This window comes from Zeus faber, assembly GCF_960531495.2.
Source record: "Zeus faber genome assembly, chromosome: 11".
NCBI lineage: Eukaryota > Metazoa > Chordata > Actinopteri > Zeiformes > Zeidae > Zeus > Zeus faber.
In genome coordinates, this window is record NC_137205.1 from 14275454 (window position 1) to 14289745 (window position 14292).

At 41.8% G+C, this 14292-nt stretch overlaps 1 protein-coding gene across 1 annotated transcript; it reads right to left on the reverse strand.

Annotated features, from left to right (window-relative positions):
* Positions 1 to 2027: 2027 nt before the first annotated feature.
* On the reverse strand, positions 2028 to 7687 carry ccdc47 (coiled-coil domain containing 47). The gene is made up of 13 exons (XM_080009425.1): positions 7612 to 7687; positions 6117 to 6406; positions 5935 to 6027; positions 5560 to 5734; positions 5301 to 5422; positions 5100 to 5165; positions 4864 to 4965; positions 4618 to 4728; positions 4430 to 4515; positions 3883 to 3941; positions 3674 to 3783; positions 3417 to 3584; positions 2028 to 2624 (listed from the first exon to the last, which is right to left on the reverse strand). Exons 2-13 carry the CDS (start codon positions 6396 to 6398, stop codon positions 2544 to 2546), a joined length of 1455 nt encoding a protein of 484 aa, XP_079865551.1. The 5' UTR covers positions 6399 to 6406; positions 7612 to 7687; the 3' UTR covers positions 2028 to 2543.
* Between the last annotated feature and the right edge of the window lie 6605 nt (positions 7688 to 14292).

The following is a 14292-nucleotide window of genomic DNA, read 5'->3' on the forward strand; positions in this document are numbered from 1 at the left end:
GGCCGCGTTTGATGCCTCTGCCCTCCATTGGTCCCGTTATTGCCGCCGCTGCACCGCTGCCTGCAGCTGTATTGCGGGTCCGAGCCCCGTTGTTATCGCTCTGCGTTTCGTTTTTTTATTCTTCGTTCTTCTGTTTATTGGGGGGGGGGGGGCGAAAAAGAAAACAAATCTCAAACACGACAGGGGGCAGTACGCGCGCGGCCCGCAGCTGAGGTCTCGTCGGAACCGGGACATTTCGGACGTCTTTTAGTGTTCGTCAATGTCGGGTGTACATTTGGAGCAGAAATGAGTGGGATAAAACTCAAATCGTTTTTTACCGGAAGTAGAAGAACGTTGAGGCGATTTGATTCGTTTCGGGGGCGGGTCCCTTTGTGACATCATGAACTGGCCTCGTGTGGGTTGTTTGCGGTCGGTTTAGTGGTTGCAGGGGAGCCAATGAGGCGTTCCAACGTAAACTCGGAAAAGCATGCTGCGTTTCAGAGAACCGGGAACACGAAGACGTACCTAACACGACTAAACTGGAGCCTGTGTATTGCTGCCTGCAGCTAGATTTATTATTACTATTACCATTATAGACATTCTCCGGCTGAAGGTGCCCGGCACTCAGAAACCGTGAAACCCACAGAGAAAAAACAAACAAATTGTATTCAGGGCCGGCTAGATGATATGGTCCAAGTTTGATGAACATTGGACCATATCTGTGGGAGGAGAAAAAAAGCATTTTTGAAAATTACAAAAAATGCCTGGGCAGGGCCAATTAACCAAAGGGCCGGGCCAATCTCATTGGCATTGTTCGGTGGTGCTGTGGCAATCGTATTACTTTCAATGGCATCCATTTAGAATTTGGTCCAATGTTCACCAAAATTGGACCACAGCATGTCTGAGCTGCCTGAATACAATTTATCCAATGGATTTTTGGCCATAGTTTGGCCACAATTTTCAAAGTTTACAAAAAATGTCTGGGCGGGACCCGTTTAACATAATCCGCCATAACTCCGTTCTCCTCACCGAAGGCTATACAACCTGTCCCATTATTGGCACAGGAGGCAGACATGCCGGTATTAGTCCAAATAAATGTCCGCCACCAGCCAATCAAATTGCAACATCAGTTCGGGTTAGCAATGGCCGGCGGCGTCGTGAGGGATGGGCTTCCTGGGCATTAAATCAAGGTTTTTCTGTTCACGTGTGTGTGTGTGTGATATATGATTCATGAAAAAAGGATTTTCTTGCCCAGAGAAATATTGGACCTAGCAGTTGGAATGTTTTTAAACATTCAACACAGGATATGGAACCACGTTAAGCGAACATACTAACTAATAATCGGTGTTGACAGTTTTGTGTTTGTCTTTCTCTCGCCATATTTGGGCGTTTGGTGACAAGAGCTGAATTGTACTACTTTCGTGGCTGCTGAAAAATTAAAAAATCTTGTGTAGTAGTTTGTCCAATAAAATCAGAATCTTTAAACTATGTATTGTAACTTATTGGCTATTTTATTATATTTCAAAAATATAATTAACTTATACAGTATAATTATATATATTGTTTCTTTTTAAATGGTTGACCCTTTTTCTTCTAGTGTTTTTGTGTCCTGTGACAGCAGTTTGTTTTTAAAGTGATCTATTTTTGTTGTAAAAGCAGGTGAATGACGGCAATCTTGCGTCTTAAAACAAATAAGCCCAAGTGGAAACTGCCTTCCAACTAACTATCCAATGTGAGAGCATTTTCCAGACATTGTATTCTGTTTCAGGCGCTCCGAGCCACCCTCGCTCCTGTAACCCAATCCGGCCCAGACACTGACAGGAAGTTTAAATTTAGGATACATCTCACCCTGCTCTCTGGCCACTAAACACCCAGTCTGTCAACGGTATAAAAATATCTAAATTGCCCGGTAACCTTTTATACATTTTCCAATCATTTCTGGTCCACGACGATGATTAACCATCCTTTATTGCGTTAAACATTATTTGGATTAGAGGGTTAGAACTTGGCTTTCCAAAAAACATGGTGATCATTAGTTTCCAGTGCCTTTTATTGAACTTGCTCGGACATTTATCGGAGAAACATTGCCTTAAAGAAACCAATCACATAATAGATATAAATTATAAAATTCTTGATAGGTCACAAGTTAACATAAATTTTAATCGATTGACATGAATGCGTTTATTACATTTAAAAAGCGAGCTGGTTATTATCACCGTATGGTTCGCTCCATCCCTGTAGATCAAGAAAAAAAAAAAAAAAAAAAAAAAAAAAAAGCTCACTGAGCTACACCACTGTGAAACAAGAGTTTTAAGATTGTTGAGCAGGGAAAAACAAAAAGAACTGTCATGAGTTGTTCTAACAGATGTGATGCTGAAGAGTTCCCCGACCCCCTCTCACTGGACATCGACTTCGCTCGCAGCCAACCTCGAGCCGTTTCCATGGAGACGGATAAAGTTGAGCGCGACACGCCCAAATATAGGGAACGCCCCGTGGAGTGTTTGTGGTACGTGAGAGAGGGCAGGGAGAGGGCGTCCTTCTTCCCTCGCAGCAGCCGCTCCTGCTCACATGGCTTTCACCTTGATCTGCTTCATCTTCATCTGCTTCTTCTCGATCTTCTTCTGCTCACGACGCTGCGCTGCCTCCTGCGACCGCAGAGTGAAGAATGCCATTAGCTGTGTCACCATAACTAAGATAAGATAACACTAACATTAATCACCGGAGGGAAATTCAGAAAAAAACTGCTGCGATTGTAGTGCTGAGATGCCTTGCTTAAAGGCACTTCAGCTGTTGTAACAACACACACTGGCAGACTTGTGGAAAGTCACATGCAGGTTGCTACTAGCAGTAAGATAAACACTTGAGATAAGAGTACAACAGCTCAGTGGGGAATAGAGTGAGAGGATATACACTCAATTGACCTATATTTAAATATTCAATTAAAAAAAAACAAAAAAAAACGTAACAAACAGTTAAAAATATAAAAGTCATTAAACAGCTCCATAAGTACCATCATTGTTGCACACGCTTGCTATATATACATAAACTCTATTGGGCTTACTATAGCATAGTCAGCTGTACAAGCGATAACTCTGTTAACTTCTGTTCATATGTGTATGTAGTTATATTTTCTTGACACATTTTATTTAGGAATTCACTGTTTCGCCACTGGAATTCTCCCCCGGGATCAATAAAGTGTTAATATATGCAGAATTTACAATTACTGTATTTGCCATCCTTGTCAGTCTATGCTGTTTTAAGTTTTATCTCCCCCATGTTATTGTATCTACTTGGCAAAAAGACGGTTTGGGCTGCACACTGCAGGCACCTGCGTTAAATGTCATGTATATTACACGTCCAAATCCCCATTTCGCAGTTATCCACCAGCTGGTTTAGAAATCTCTACTGGTATTGAACTGTGATGTCGGCAGACGCACCTCCAGGCGGCGCTGTCTCTCTGGGTCCTCCTCGTTCATGATCCTCTCCTTCTCCGCTCTCTTCTTCTCCTCCCGGCGGGTTTGCGCCGCCTCCTGGCGCTGAGCGTGAGTCTGCTTCAGGAAGTTCTCCTCCACGCGGGAGCGGTTCCTGTCGGCCTTCTGCTTGCCCTGGATGCAGAGAGGAGATTTAGGACAGGACGGTAGGCTAGCGGGAGTCCCCGGGCGTCGACGGGACAGGGTGCGGGGAAGCTGTTCACCTCTCTGTTGAGCCGCAACTTCTTGACCTTGTCGATGCTGTAGATCACCATGTTCATGAGAGGGAGAAGAGAGTCCATGTCTTTGGGGGAGGTGTTGCCCATGCCAGGCACTAGATATACATATATGTTAAAAAAGGAAAACAAATAATTTAATACATTTATCAAATCAAATCTATTAATGAGAAAATAATTTGAGTGAAATTCTTCACCGTTAAATGTAAACAATAGCGTCTTCTTGGTGTCAGGCAGCTTTAAGGGCTGGCCCTCCCTGAAACACAACACATTAACAGACTAAATGAGACACTTGCAAGGCTGTGATGATGGATGACTGACGTGTCGCCTTCAAATAAACGTTTTACCCGTTTCCTTTTCAAATGATTGTAATGTCTGATCAAAAATGGTTCACCCGAAATGATGGAGGCATACCAGTACTCCTTACATTATACCTACATGTCCATTCGTCAGATAGCAGGAATACAAAGTCCATAACACATTAGCTCCTATACTACATTGCTCCAATTCCTGTCATAAAACATCTGCCGCCTCTGTGATAGTTCTGGTGGATAATATTAATAAAGCATCCATTCATCCATTTAGTCCCGACCTACATAAGCAAACTAACACCCACTTGGTTCGCACTTAATACTGAAGTGCAAACCAAACGATTTTACCGCAAATAATACAAATCCTCCAGATCCTACCGATACAGAGTGACTACAAAACGCTTAATATTGCAATCTTCAAACAAATACTCACTCTTGCATAACTTTTGGACCAGAAAATTGGTCTGAGAAATGGATGGACTCAATCTTGTCAGCGTGGCTGGTAATAAAATGTACCATCTGAAAGTAAGCAGAAGCGTTGTGTCAACATTTATTCTCAGAAGCCATCTTCTGGGTCATCACTTTTAGCACTCTGGGAAAATGAGGAGGACAACGGCCGACCTTGCTGTCCATCACACCGTCTGTGACCTCGCCCATCTCTGTGAGAATAGCGAGGGAGTCTGAAAGGCCATACTTTGCTCCAGATTTGGGCTTGTCGCTGCAGAACTCGCTCTGTGGGTGGGTTGGAAGAACAGAATTAGGGGAAAGGGGGCTTTTCACTCATTTATACCAAGTGTATTTGTTTCTTTTTTTTTTTTTTACAAAATAGAACAACCCAATAGACTACAAGACAAGTTGGAAATGTACCAGGTCCTGCATCTCCTTCTGAAGCCTGGCCATGGCCTTCTTGGTGCCCACAGCAAACACAAACGTGTCCATGTCCTCATCATTCAGCGTCACTTTGATTTGCTAAGGAAATGGTTGTAAGATTAGGAGCTGTGAAAACACTGTTGATGAAAACAGCTCAAGAGGTTCTATGGTCCTTTTGAAACATATTAAACATGCACAAAATTCAGCCTGACTGATGTCTGGCTGGTACCTACAACTTGATCACAGGCTGGCCTCATCATCCTGGCCAAAACGTTGAGCAGATCCTGCCTCTTTAGGAACTGGAACGTAGGAGGGCAAGGTATAGGTCAAGTAATGGCACAAAAAGTGAAACACAAAAAACTGTAATTAAACAAACACACACACACACATACACACACACACACACACACACACACACACACACAGACACACACCTTGAGCTGGATGAGCATGCCCTCGCAGCACACACGCCCAGAGCACCACAGGTTGTAGATGTGTTCATTTTCCTGGTTCAGCTTTCCAGTGCTGACTGCCTCTTTACTGGTGCCATCATCGCCTATTATCACACAGTGGTTGGTGAGGCAGAAACAACTGAAGACTTCTCTTCAGCTCACTACTGTTCTTTAACCATAAACAACAGCACAGAAACTGTTGCTACCAATAACAAGACAAACCGGAGAAGGGAGTACTGACCCACTAGGGCAAAGTTGCTCTCTAGGAGCTCTCTGTGGGAGTTGAACCAGGCGTGAGCCAGGCGGCTGTTTTTGTTCTTGCCAATGATGTAGTTCATGATGTAGGCCAGCAGGCCTGTTACCATCAGGATCTCCATGTAGTAGCTCTCCCAGCTGTTCTGTAGGTGAGCAGGAACCTGGCAGAGAGGCAGAGCAGGTCATCAACCCAGCAACAGCCATACTTGGATCTATAATTTCTCTGTAGTCGTGTTTGATGTGTGAGGACAACAGATGTGGGATGTTGCCCAATTCCTAATTTGAGGCATAAATTGACCGTAAAAGCTGTTGCTGAGGTTACAAAGCCAGTTCATATCCTACATGGCTCACATGGTCTTACCTTATGGATGATAAGTGGGTCCTGAATGGAATGAATGGGCTTCTTAATTCCCTCAAACTCCTCTTGATCGTAATTGTTGTACCTATCTTGATCCTTAAAGACAGAAGAGATACCAATGAGCTCCAACCAGTAACACAATGAGATCCGTGCTGAGATACTGGGCCTTAAACCGCACAACATACATTTGCGTCGGCGTCCTCAAAGCCATCCTGGCCATCCTCCAGCTCAACGGTGGCTTCATCTTCATCCTCATCTTCCTCCGGCTCTGAAGCCCTGGGCGGAGGGACCGTTTCTGCCTCGGCCGCCAGATCCCCATTCATGTCTTCGAACTCGGCAAAGTCATTGTCGTCAAAGTCTGCGAGGTCCTCCCTGTCATCAAAATCATCATTGTAGCGCCCGCTGGAGAGAGGCAGCAGCAGCAGCAGCAGCAGGGTGGGGATCAAGAGAAGATTCAAACTCTTCATTGTGGGACCTGTGTGGGGCGGCAGATAAAAGAAAGGTTGCAGAAATGTGAGGGGAAACATGTTTATAAGGGTAGATATAAGAGTGAAAGTGAAGGTCTAAGAGAGGCAATACAGAGAATGAGTACATTGCTGGATTGTCAATTTTTTTTTTTTTTACCTTAATAAATTGGTAAAGACATGTCAAGTAGTCAATGTTAGACACAGCTATTAAGCTAATAATGTATACAGCTCATAATATAGCTAATAAATCCCCTATTTCTGGATCTTGTAAATGAGGGGTAGGTGTATTTCCTGCAAAGACATTTTGCTACATATATGTATGAACATGTATGTATGTCACAAATAAACCTCTTGAATCTTGAATGTTCCCTCAGGGACCGATTAAGTGTAATCTTAACTTATTTTAAATTATAGTATTTAAAGTGTTTTATAAGATTGGGATGCAATCAGTGCCAGATATGAAACAAAAACTTTTTATTTTGGTCCGATCAATATACCATGCACAATATCTATAGTAAGTTGTTACATTTTACAGTAGCCATGTAATACAGAATACATTCTCTGACTAGAGCTCACATCTGTACTTACTAAGACTAGATTTCAGTGGCGAATAGTTGGTATGTGACATGTTAGAGAAAAAACATGAATACTTGCTCATGTTACATTAGACTGTATGTCTCTCAGAAGGAAACAAACATTCTTATCAGCTCGCTCATCCTGTTGCCATGCACTGAGTATGGATGTAAACGACAAGATAAGCAGATTAGGATCAGACAAGAAGCCTCAGCATCTATATGGCTTTGCAGACGTCCCAAACGTAGGAGCGATCGGATGAGATTTAGTGACTGATTTTTACGCTCATCATTTTATGAGTGAAGGCTGCCAGACTACCCCACTGCCTCAAACTTCGCAATCGTCTCGGTGGAAATCGAAACTCATTCGAGCGAACTGTCTCACTACTTAGGGTGTAAACGCCCCGTCTTAACCATGGGAATCCACTTCCCCATCCCCCAACACACACTCACTCACTCACTCACTCACTCACTCACTCACTGCTAGCGAATCTGGCGTTAGCATGCTAACGCTAGCGAGCCAGCATGTACGCTGTGTGAGTGAAATCAGACACGTTAGCGGACAGCAAACACGCTGGCAGCGTCTTTACAACCGGTAGGAGAAGGTGTAGACGGAGACGTAGCACCACACGGGAATGTACCTGGAAAACTCGGCGGAGAGACTCCTTGTTGGCGTGTCACCCTGCCGCCGCGATGGAGGTTTGACAGCGTTCTTCCCAGAATCCTTTGGGGCGTTCCACTTCCGGCCTGGCTCTACCTACGCAACGCCCCCCACCTGCTGAACGCTGCGCGCCCTCCATCCAATTCGCACAGAGAGGGGATTAAACTGTACTAAACATGCCTGGAAACTGTACTAAACATGCCTGGAAACTGTACTAAACATGCCTGGAAACTGTACTAAACATGCCTGGAAACTGTACTAAACATGTCTAGAAACTGTACTAAACATGTCTGGTACTGTCCCCTAATGTCTAGAAACTACTAAACATGACTAGAAACTGTACTAAACATGACTAGAAACTGTACTAAACATGTCTAGAAACTGTACTAAACATGACTAGAAACTGTACTAAACATGTCTAGAAACTGTACTAAACATGTCTGGTACTGTCCCCTAATGTCTAGAAACTACTAAACATGACTAGAAACTGTACTAAACATGACTAGAAACTGTACTAAACATGTCTAGAAACTGTACTAAACATGTCTAGAAACTGTACTAAACATGTCTAGTACTGTACTAAACATGACTAGAAACTGTACTAAACATGACTAGAAACTGTACTAAACATGTCTAGAAACTGTACTAAACATGTCTAGAAACTGTATTAAACATGTCTAGTACTGTACTAAACATGTCTAGAAACTGTACTTAACATGTCTAGAAACTGTACTAAACATGTCTAGAAACTGTATTAAACATGTCTAGTACTGTACTAAACATGTCTAGAAACTGTACTAAACATGTCTAGTACTGTACTAAACATGTCTAGAAACTGTACTTAACATGTCTAGAAACTGTACTAAACATGACTAGAAACTGTACTAAACATGTCTAGAAACTGTACTAAACATGTCTAGAAACTGTATTAAACATGTCTAGTACTGTACTAAACATGTCTAGAAACTACTAAACATGTCTAGAAACTGTACTAAACATGACTAGAAACTGTACTAAACATGTCTAGAAACTGTATTAAACATGTCTAGTACTGTACTAAACATGTCTAGAAACTGTACTAAACATGTCTAGTACTGTACTAAACATGTCTAGAAACTGTACTTAACATGTCTAGAAATTGTACTAAACATGACTAGAAACTGTACTAAACATGTCTAGAAACTGTACTAAACATGACTAGAAACTGTACTAAACATGTCTAGAAACTGTATTAAACATGTCTGGAACTGTACTAAACATGTCTAGAAACTGTACTTAACATGTCTAGAAACTGTACTAAACATGAGTAGAAACTGTACTAAACATGTCTAGAAACTGTACTTAACATGACTAGAAACTGTACTAAACATGTCTAGAAACTGTATTAAACATGTCTGGTACTGTACTTAACATGTCTAGAAACTGTACTTAACATGTCTAGTACTGTACTAAACATGTCTAGAAACTGTATTAAACATGTCTGGTACTGTACTTAACATGTCTAGAAACTGTACTTAACATGTCTAGAAACTGTACTAAACATGTCTAGTACTGTAATAAACATGTCTAGAAACTGTACTTAACATGTCTAGAAACTGTACTAAACATGCCTGGAAACTGTACTAAACATGCCTGGAAACTGTACTAAACATGCCTGGAAACTGTACTAAACATGTCTAGAAACTGTATTAAACATGTCTAGTACTGTACTAGACATGTCTAGAAACTGTACTAAACATGTCTAGTACTGTACTAAACATGTCTAGAAACTGTACTTAACATGTCTAGAAACTGTACTAAACATGTCTAGTACTGTAATAAACATGTCTAGAAACTGTACTTAACATGTCTAGTACTGTACTAAACATGTCTAGAAACTACTAAACATGTCTGGTACTGTACTCAACATGTCTAGAAACTACTAAACATGACTGGTACTGTACTTAACATGTCTAGAAACTGTACTCAACATGTCTAGAAACTGTACTAAACATGTCTAGTACTGTACTAAACATGTCTAGAAACTGTACTAAACATGTCTAGTACTGTACTAAACATGACTAGAAACTGTACTAAACATGTCTAGAAACTGTACTTAACATGTCTAGAAACTGTACTAAACATGTCTAGTACTGTAATAAACATGTCTAGAAACTGTACTTAACATGTCTAGAAACTGTACTAAACATGTCTAGTACTGTAACAAACATGTCTAGAAACTGTACTTAACATGTCTAGTACTGTACTAAACATGTCTAGAAACTACTAAACATGTCTGGTACTGTACTCAACATGTCTAGAAACTACCAAACATGACTGGTACTGTACTTAACATGTCTAGAAACTGTACTCAACATGTCTAGAAACTGTACTAAACATGTCTAGTACTGTACTAAACATGTCTAGAAACTGTACTAAACATGTCTAGTACTGTACTAAACATGACTAGAAACTGTACTAAACATGTCTAGAAACTGTACTAAACATGTCTAGAAACTGTATTAAACATGGCTGGTACCATACTAAACATGTCTGGAAACTGTACTAAACATGTCTAGTACTGTACTAAACATGTCTAGAAACTGTACTAAACATGTCTAGAAACTGTACTAAACATGTCTAGTACTGTACTAAACATGACTAGAAACTGTACTAAACATGTTTAGAAACTGTATTAAACATGTCTGGTACTGTACTTAACGTGTCTAGAAACTGTACTTAACATGTCTAGAAACTGTACTTAACATGTCTAGTACTGTACTAAACATTGCTGGAAACTGTGCTTAACATGTCTGGTAATGTACTAAACATGTCTGGAAACTGTACTAAACATGTCTGTAAACTGTACTAAACATGTCTGGTATTGTACTAAACATGTCTGGTACTGTACTAAACATGTCTGGAAACTACTCAAAATGTCTGGTACTGTACTAAACATGTCTGGAGACTGTACTAAACATGTCTGGAAACGGTACTAGACATGTCTGGAAACTGTACTAAACATGGCTGGTACCATACTAAACATGTCTGGAAACTGTACTAAACATGTCTGGTATTGTACTGAACATGTCTGGAACCTGTACTAAACATGTCTGGAAACGGTACTAGACATGTCTGGTAACTGTACTAAACATGTCTGTAAACTGTACTAAACATGTCTGGTATTGTACTAAACATGTCTGGTACTGTACTAAACATGTCTGGAAACTACTCAAAATGTCTGGTACTGTACTAAACATGTCTGGAGACTGTACTAAACATGTCTGGAAACGGTACTAGACATGTCTGGAAACTGTACTGAACATGGCTGGTACCATACTAAACATGTCTGGTACTGTACTAAACATGTCTGGAAACTACTCAAAATGTCTGGTACTGTACTAAACATGTCTGTAGACTGTACTAGACATGTCTGGAAACTGTACTGAACATGGCTGGTACCATACTAAACATGTCTGGAAACTGTACTAAACATGTCTGGTACTGTACTGAACATGTCTGGAAACTGTACTAAACATGTCTGGAAACGGTACTAGACATGTCTGGAAACTGTACTGAACATGGCTGGTACCATACTAATCATGTCTGGAAACTATACTAAACATGTCTGGTACTGTACTGAACATGTCTGGAAACTGTACTAAACATGTCTGGTACTGTACTGAACATGTCTGGAAACTGTACTAAACATGTCTGGAAACTGTACTGAACATGGCTGGTACCATACTAATCATGTCTGGAAACTATACTAAACATGTCTGGTACTGTACTGAACATGTCTGGAAACTGTACTAAACATGCCTGGTACTTTAATCAACATGTCTGGAAACTACTAAACATGTCTGGTACTGTAATAAACATGTCTGGAAACTGTACTATACATGTCTGAAAACTGTACTAAACATGTCTGGTACTGTACTAAACATGTCTGGTACTGTGCTAAACATATCTGGTACTGTTTTAAACATGTCTGGAAACTGTACTAAACATGTCTGGTACTAATACAATCACCAAACTTTACATTAATTTCTGAATTTTCACAGACACTAAGTAAGGAAATGTTTTGTGGAAAGGCAATAGGGCCAAGTAAAGTATTCTAAATCAAGATTGAAGATCTTTATTTACCCCATACAGTACATACAGTATACATACAAGCATATATACACACATATACTGTATACATATATACAAGATTCAAGATTTATATATATACAAGCATATATATATATATATATATATATATATATATACCTATATACACACACACACACACACACACATATACAGTATAAAGTATATACATATATTCAAGATGTATATTTATCACATACATATACATACGTGCGTACATATATGCAGTGAAATGTGATTGCAACGCACCCAGAGATTATGCACAATAACTACTAACAGTAGCTAACTAATTCACTAACTAACTGATTCCGAAAACGTAATTCAGTCAGTAAATAGAATAAAATAAGAGTAAAAAGGTAATAAACTGAGTGGGAATACAAAATAGAAATAAGAGGAAGAGACTACGTATATAAAGATATGTGTAGTAAAGTGGCATGTGAATAAAGAGGGGTAGCGTGTGCTGAGATGTACAGTAATACAACGGCACGACACAGCAATACAGTAACACTGAACAGCAACACAGTATGCCGTAACCCAGTACAGTGATTCAGTATGCAGTACAGTAGGCAACATACAGTGAGCTACGGCAGTGGGGCCTCTGTGTCTCTCAGTGAGGGCCCCTGGTGAGTTCAGCGTTGACAGTCCTTATGACTTGCAGGAAGAAACTCTGTCTCAGTCTCTCTGTCCTCGCTGTGTGACCGCGGGGGCGCTTGCCCGACCGCAGCAGCTGGAACAGTCCGTTAGTTGGGGTGGTGAGGATTAGGAGTTCAGTTTCGTTGGCTAGGGAGGCGTCCACACTCGTGGCTGGGGAGGGGCTGCTCTTGTAATTAGGAATAGTCCGCAGCCCCTGCCACAAGCGTCTGGTGTCTCGTTGCTCCACCGGTAGCTCCACTGCGTCTCTGTACGTCCGTTTATCATCCTTCACCGCCCCTCGCAGTTTGTATGACGCCCCTTTGTAATTGTCCATGTTGCCGTATACAAAGCCTTTGTTGTAAGGGGCCGTGCGGATGGATTTATCCACCCACGGTTCCTGGTTTGGAAATGTCCGAAACTTCCACTGAGGGTACGATGCTGTCCGCTAACGTAGCTATGAAGCTTATAGCTAATAATAGCTAATCAGAATCAGTTCACTACTTTTATTATTATTATTATTATTATTATTATTCATCTTCTTGCCATTTTTCGGGCTAAAAATGTCTGAACACAGCAACCGCAGTACGCACAGACATGGTTGAGGTCTCATTGAAACCGGGACACTGATGTACATTTGTTGCGGAAATGAGTGGAAAACAAAGCGGTCGATGAACGTTGGCGCGACTTGATTCGTTTGTGGCGCGGGGCCCTTTGTGACATCATCATCCGAACATAAGGTCAGAACTCATTCGCATCCGGCGACTTGCGCCCTGTGAAACCGCACAGCGCTTGCGCTTTGCGTTTTGCAATGGGTTACAGCAGGCCTTTCCGCCCCGCAGGAAGCCCTAAGAACCTTTGGAGGAAGCGTCCCTTTCTTTTGTGTCCGCCCCGCATGATCCAGGAACGAACGTAACTGTTGAAACACCGTGCTTGATGGACACTTTTTGCTCCAGCCTCAGGCCAGGGACTAAACGACACAAGAGTAACGTTCAGGGACGTCCACGGTGATTGGTCGAATGCATGAGCCGAGGAAGCACCTACGTACTTAAAAAAAAAAAAAAAAAACATGTTTAAAACGTAAACAACAAGACCCTCTACTTGAAGTAAACATGCCTTTATTCATACACAGTTTATTTCCAAAACATTAAAGCCACGTAAAAAGAAAAACAGCGTCCCTCCGCCCCCACCCCGCAGTGGGCATGGCGGACTCGGGGCGATCCCCGCAGCAGGTGTTGGGCCGAATCCTGCCCGCGCCACGGGGATTGCGTGCAACTCGAGGGAGCGCGCAGAGCTCAAGCGGATGATTTCCACGGCCACGTACGGTTTAAAAACCATGTCATTGACAAGCTCTCCCCGTCCCGAAGGGAAATGTGTACTTGGTGCCGATGGGAAACACAACGCGTTTCACGGAACTTCGGAAAAGTGTAATACATCCCCAGCACGTCTACACTGAACCCCGTGTAGCTGCCTGCAGCTTTATGTATTAATATGCATTTATTGTTGTTATGTTTGTGCCTAAGTCATGACGAACATTTATCTATGTTTTTATTTACACATTTATTCACGGGTATATATTTTTTTTTTTTATTCTTTAATTAACGTTTAACTAAAGTGCGAGTGGCCCGTCCGTGCTGCGTTCGAATGCAACTCGGTAATCCCCCGCTCTCCGAGCTAAACGTGCTCCATTGCCTCTGCTCGAGAAAACGTGGACGCCGGCAGGAAATATGCGTTTGATTCTCGGGCGTGTGCGCTGTACCAGCTCCGGGACGTCCGCTCACACCACGTAGAAACTACAGGGTGTTTCGGATGTGAGCGGGGCGCGTTTTCGGATAATACAGGAAACCCCATACGAACCGGCAAACTCGTGCCCGAGTCGGAATTCCGATTCCCAGGTGGC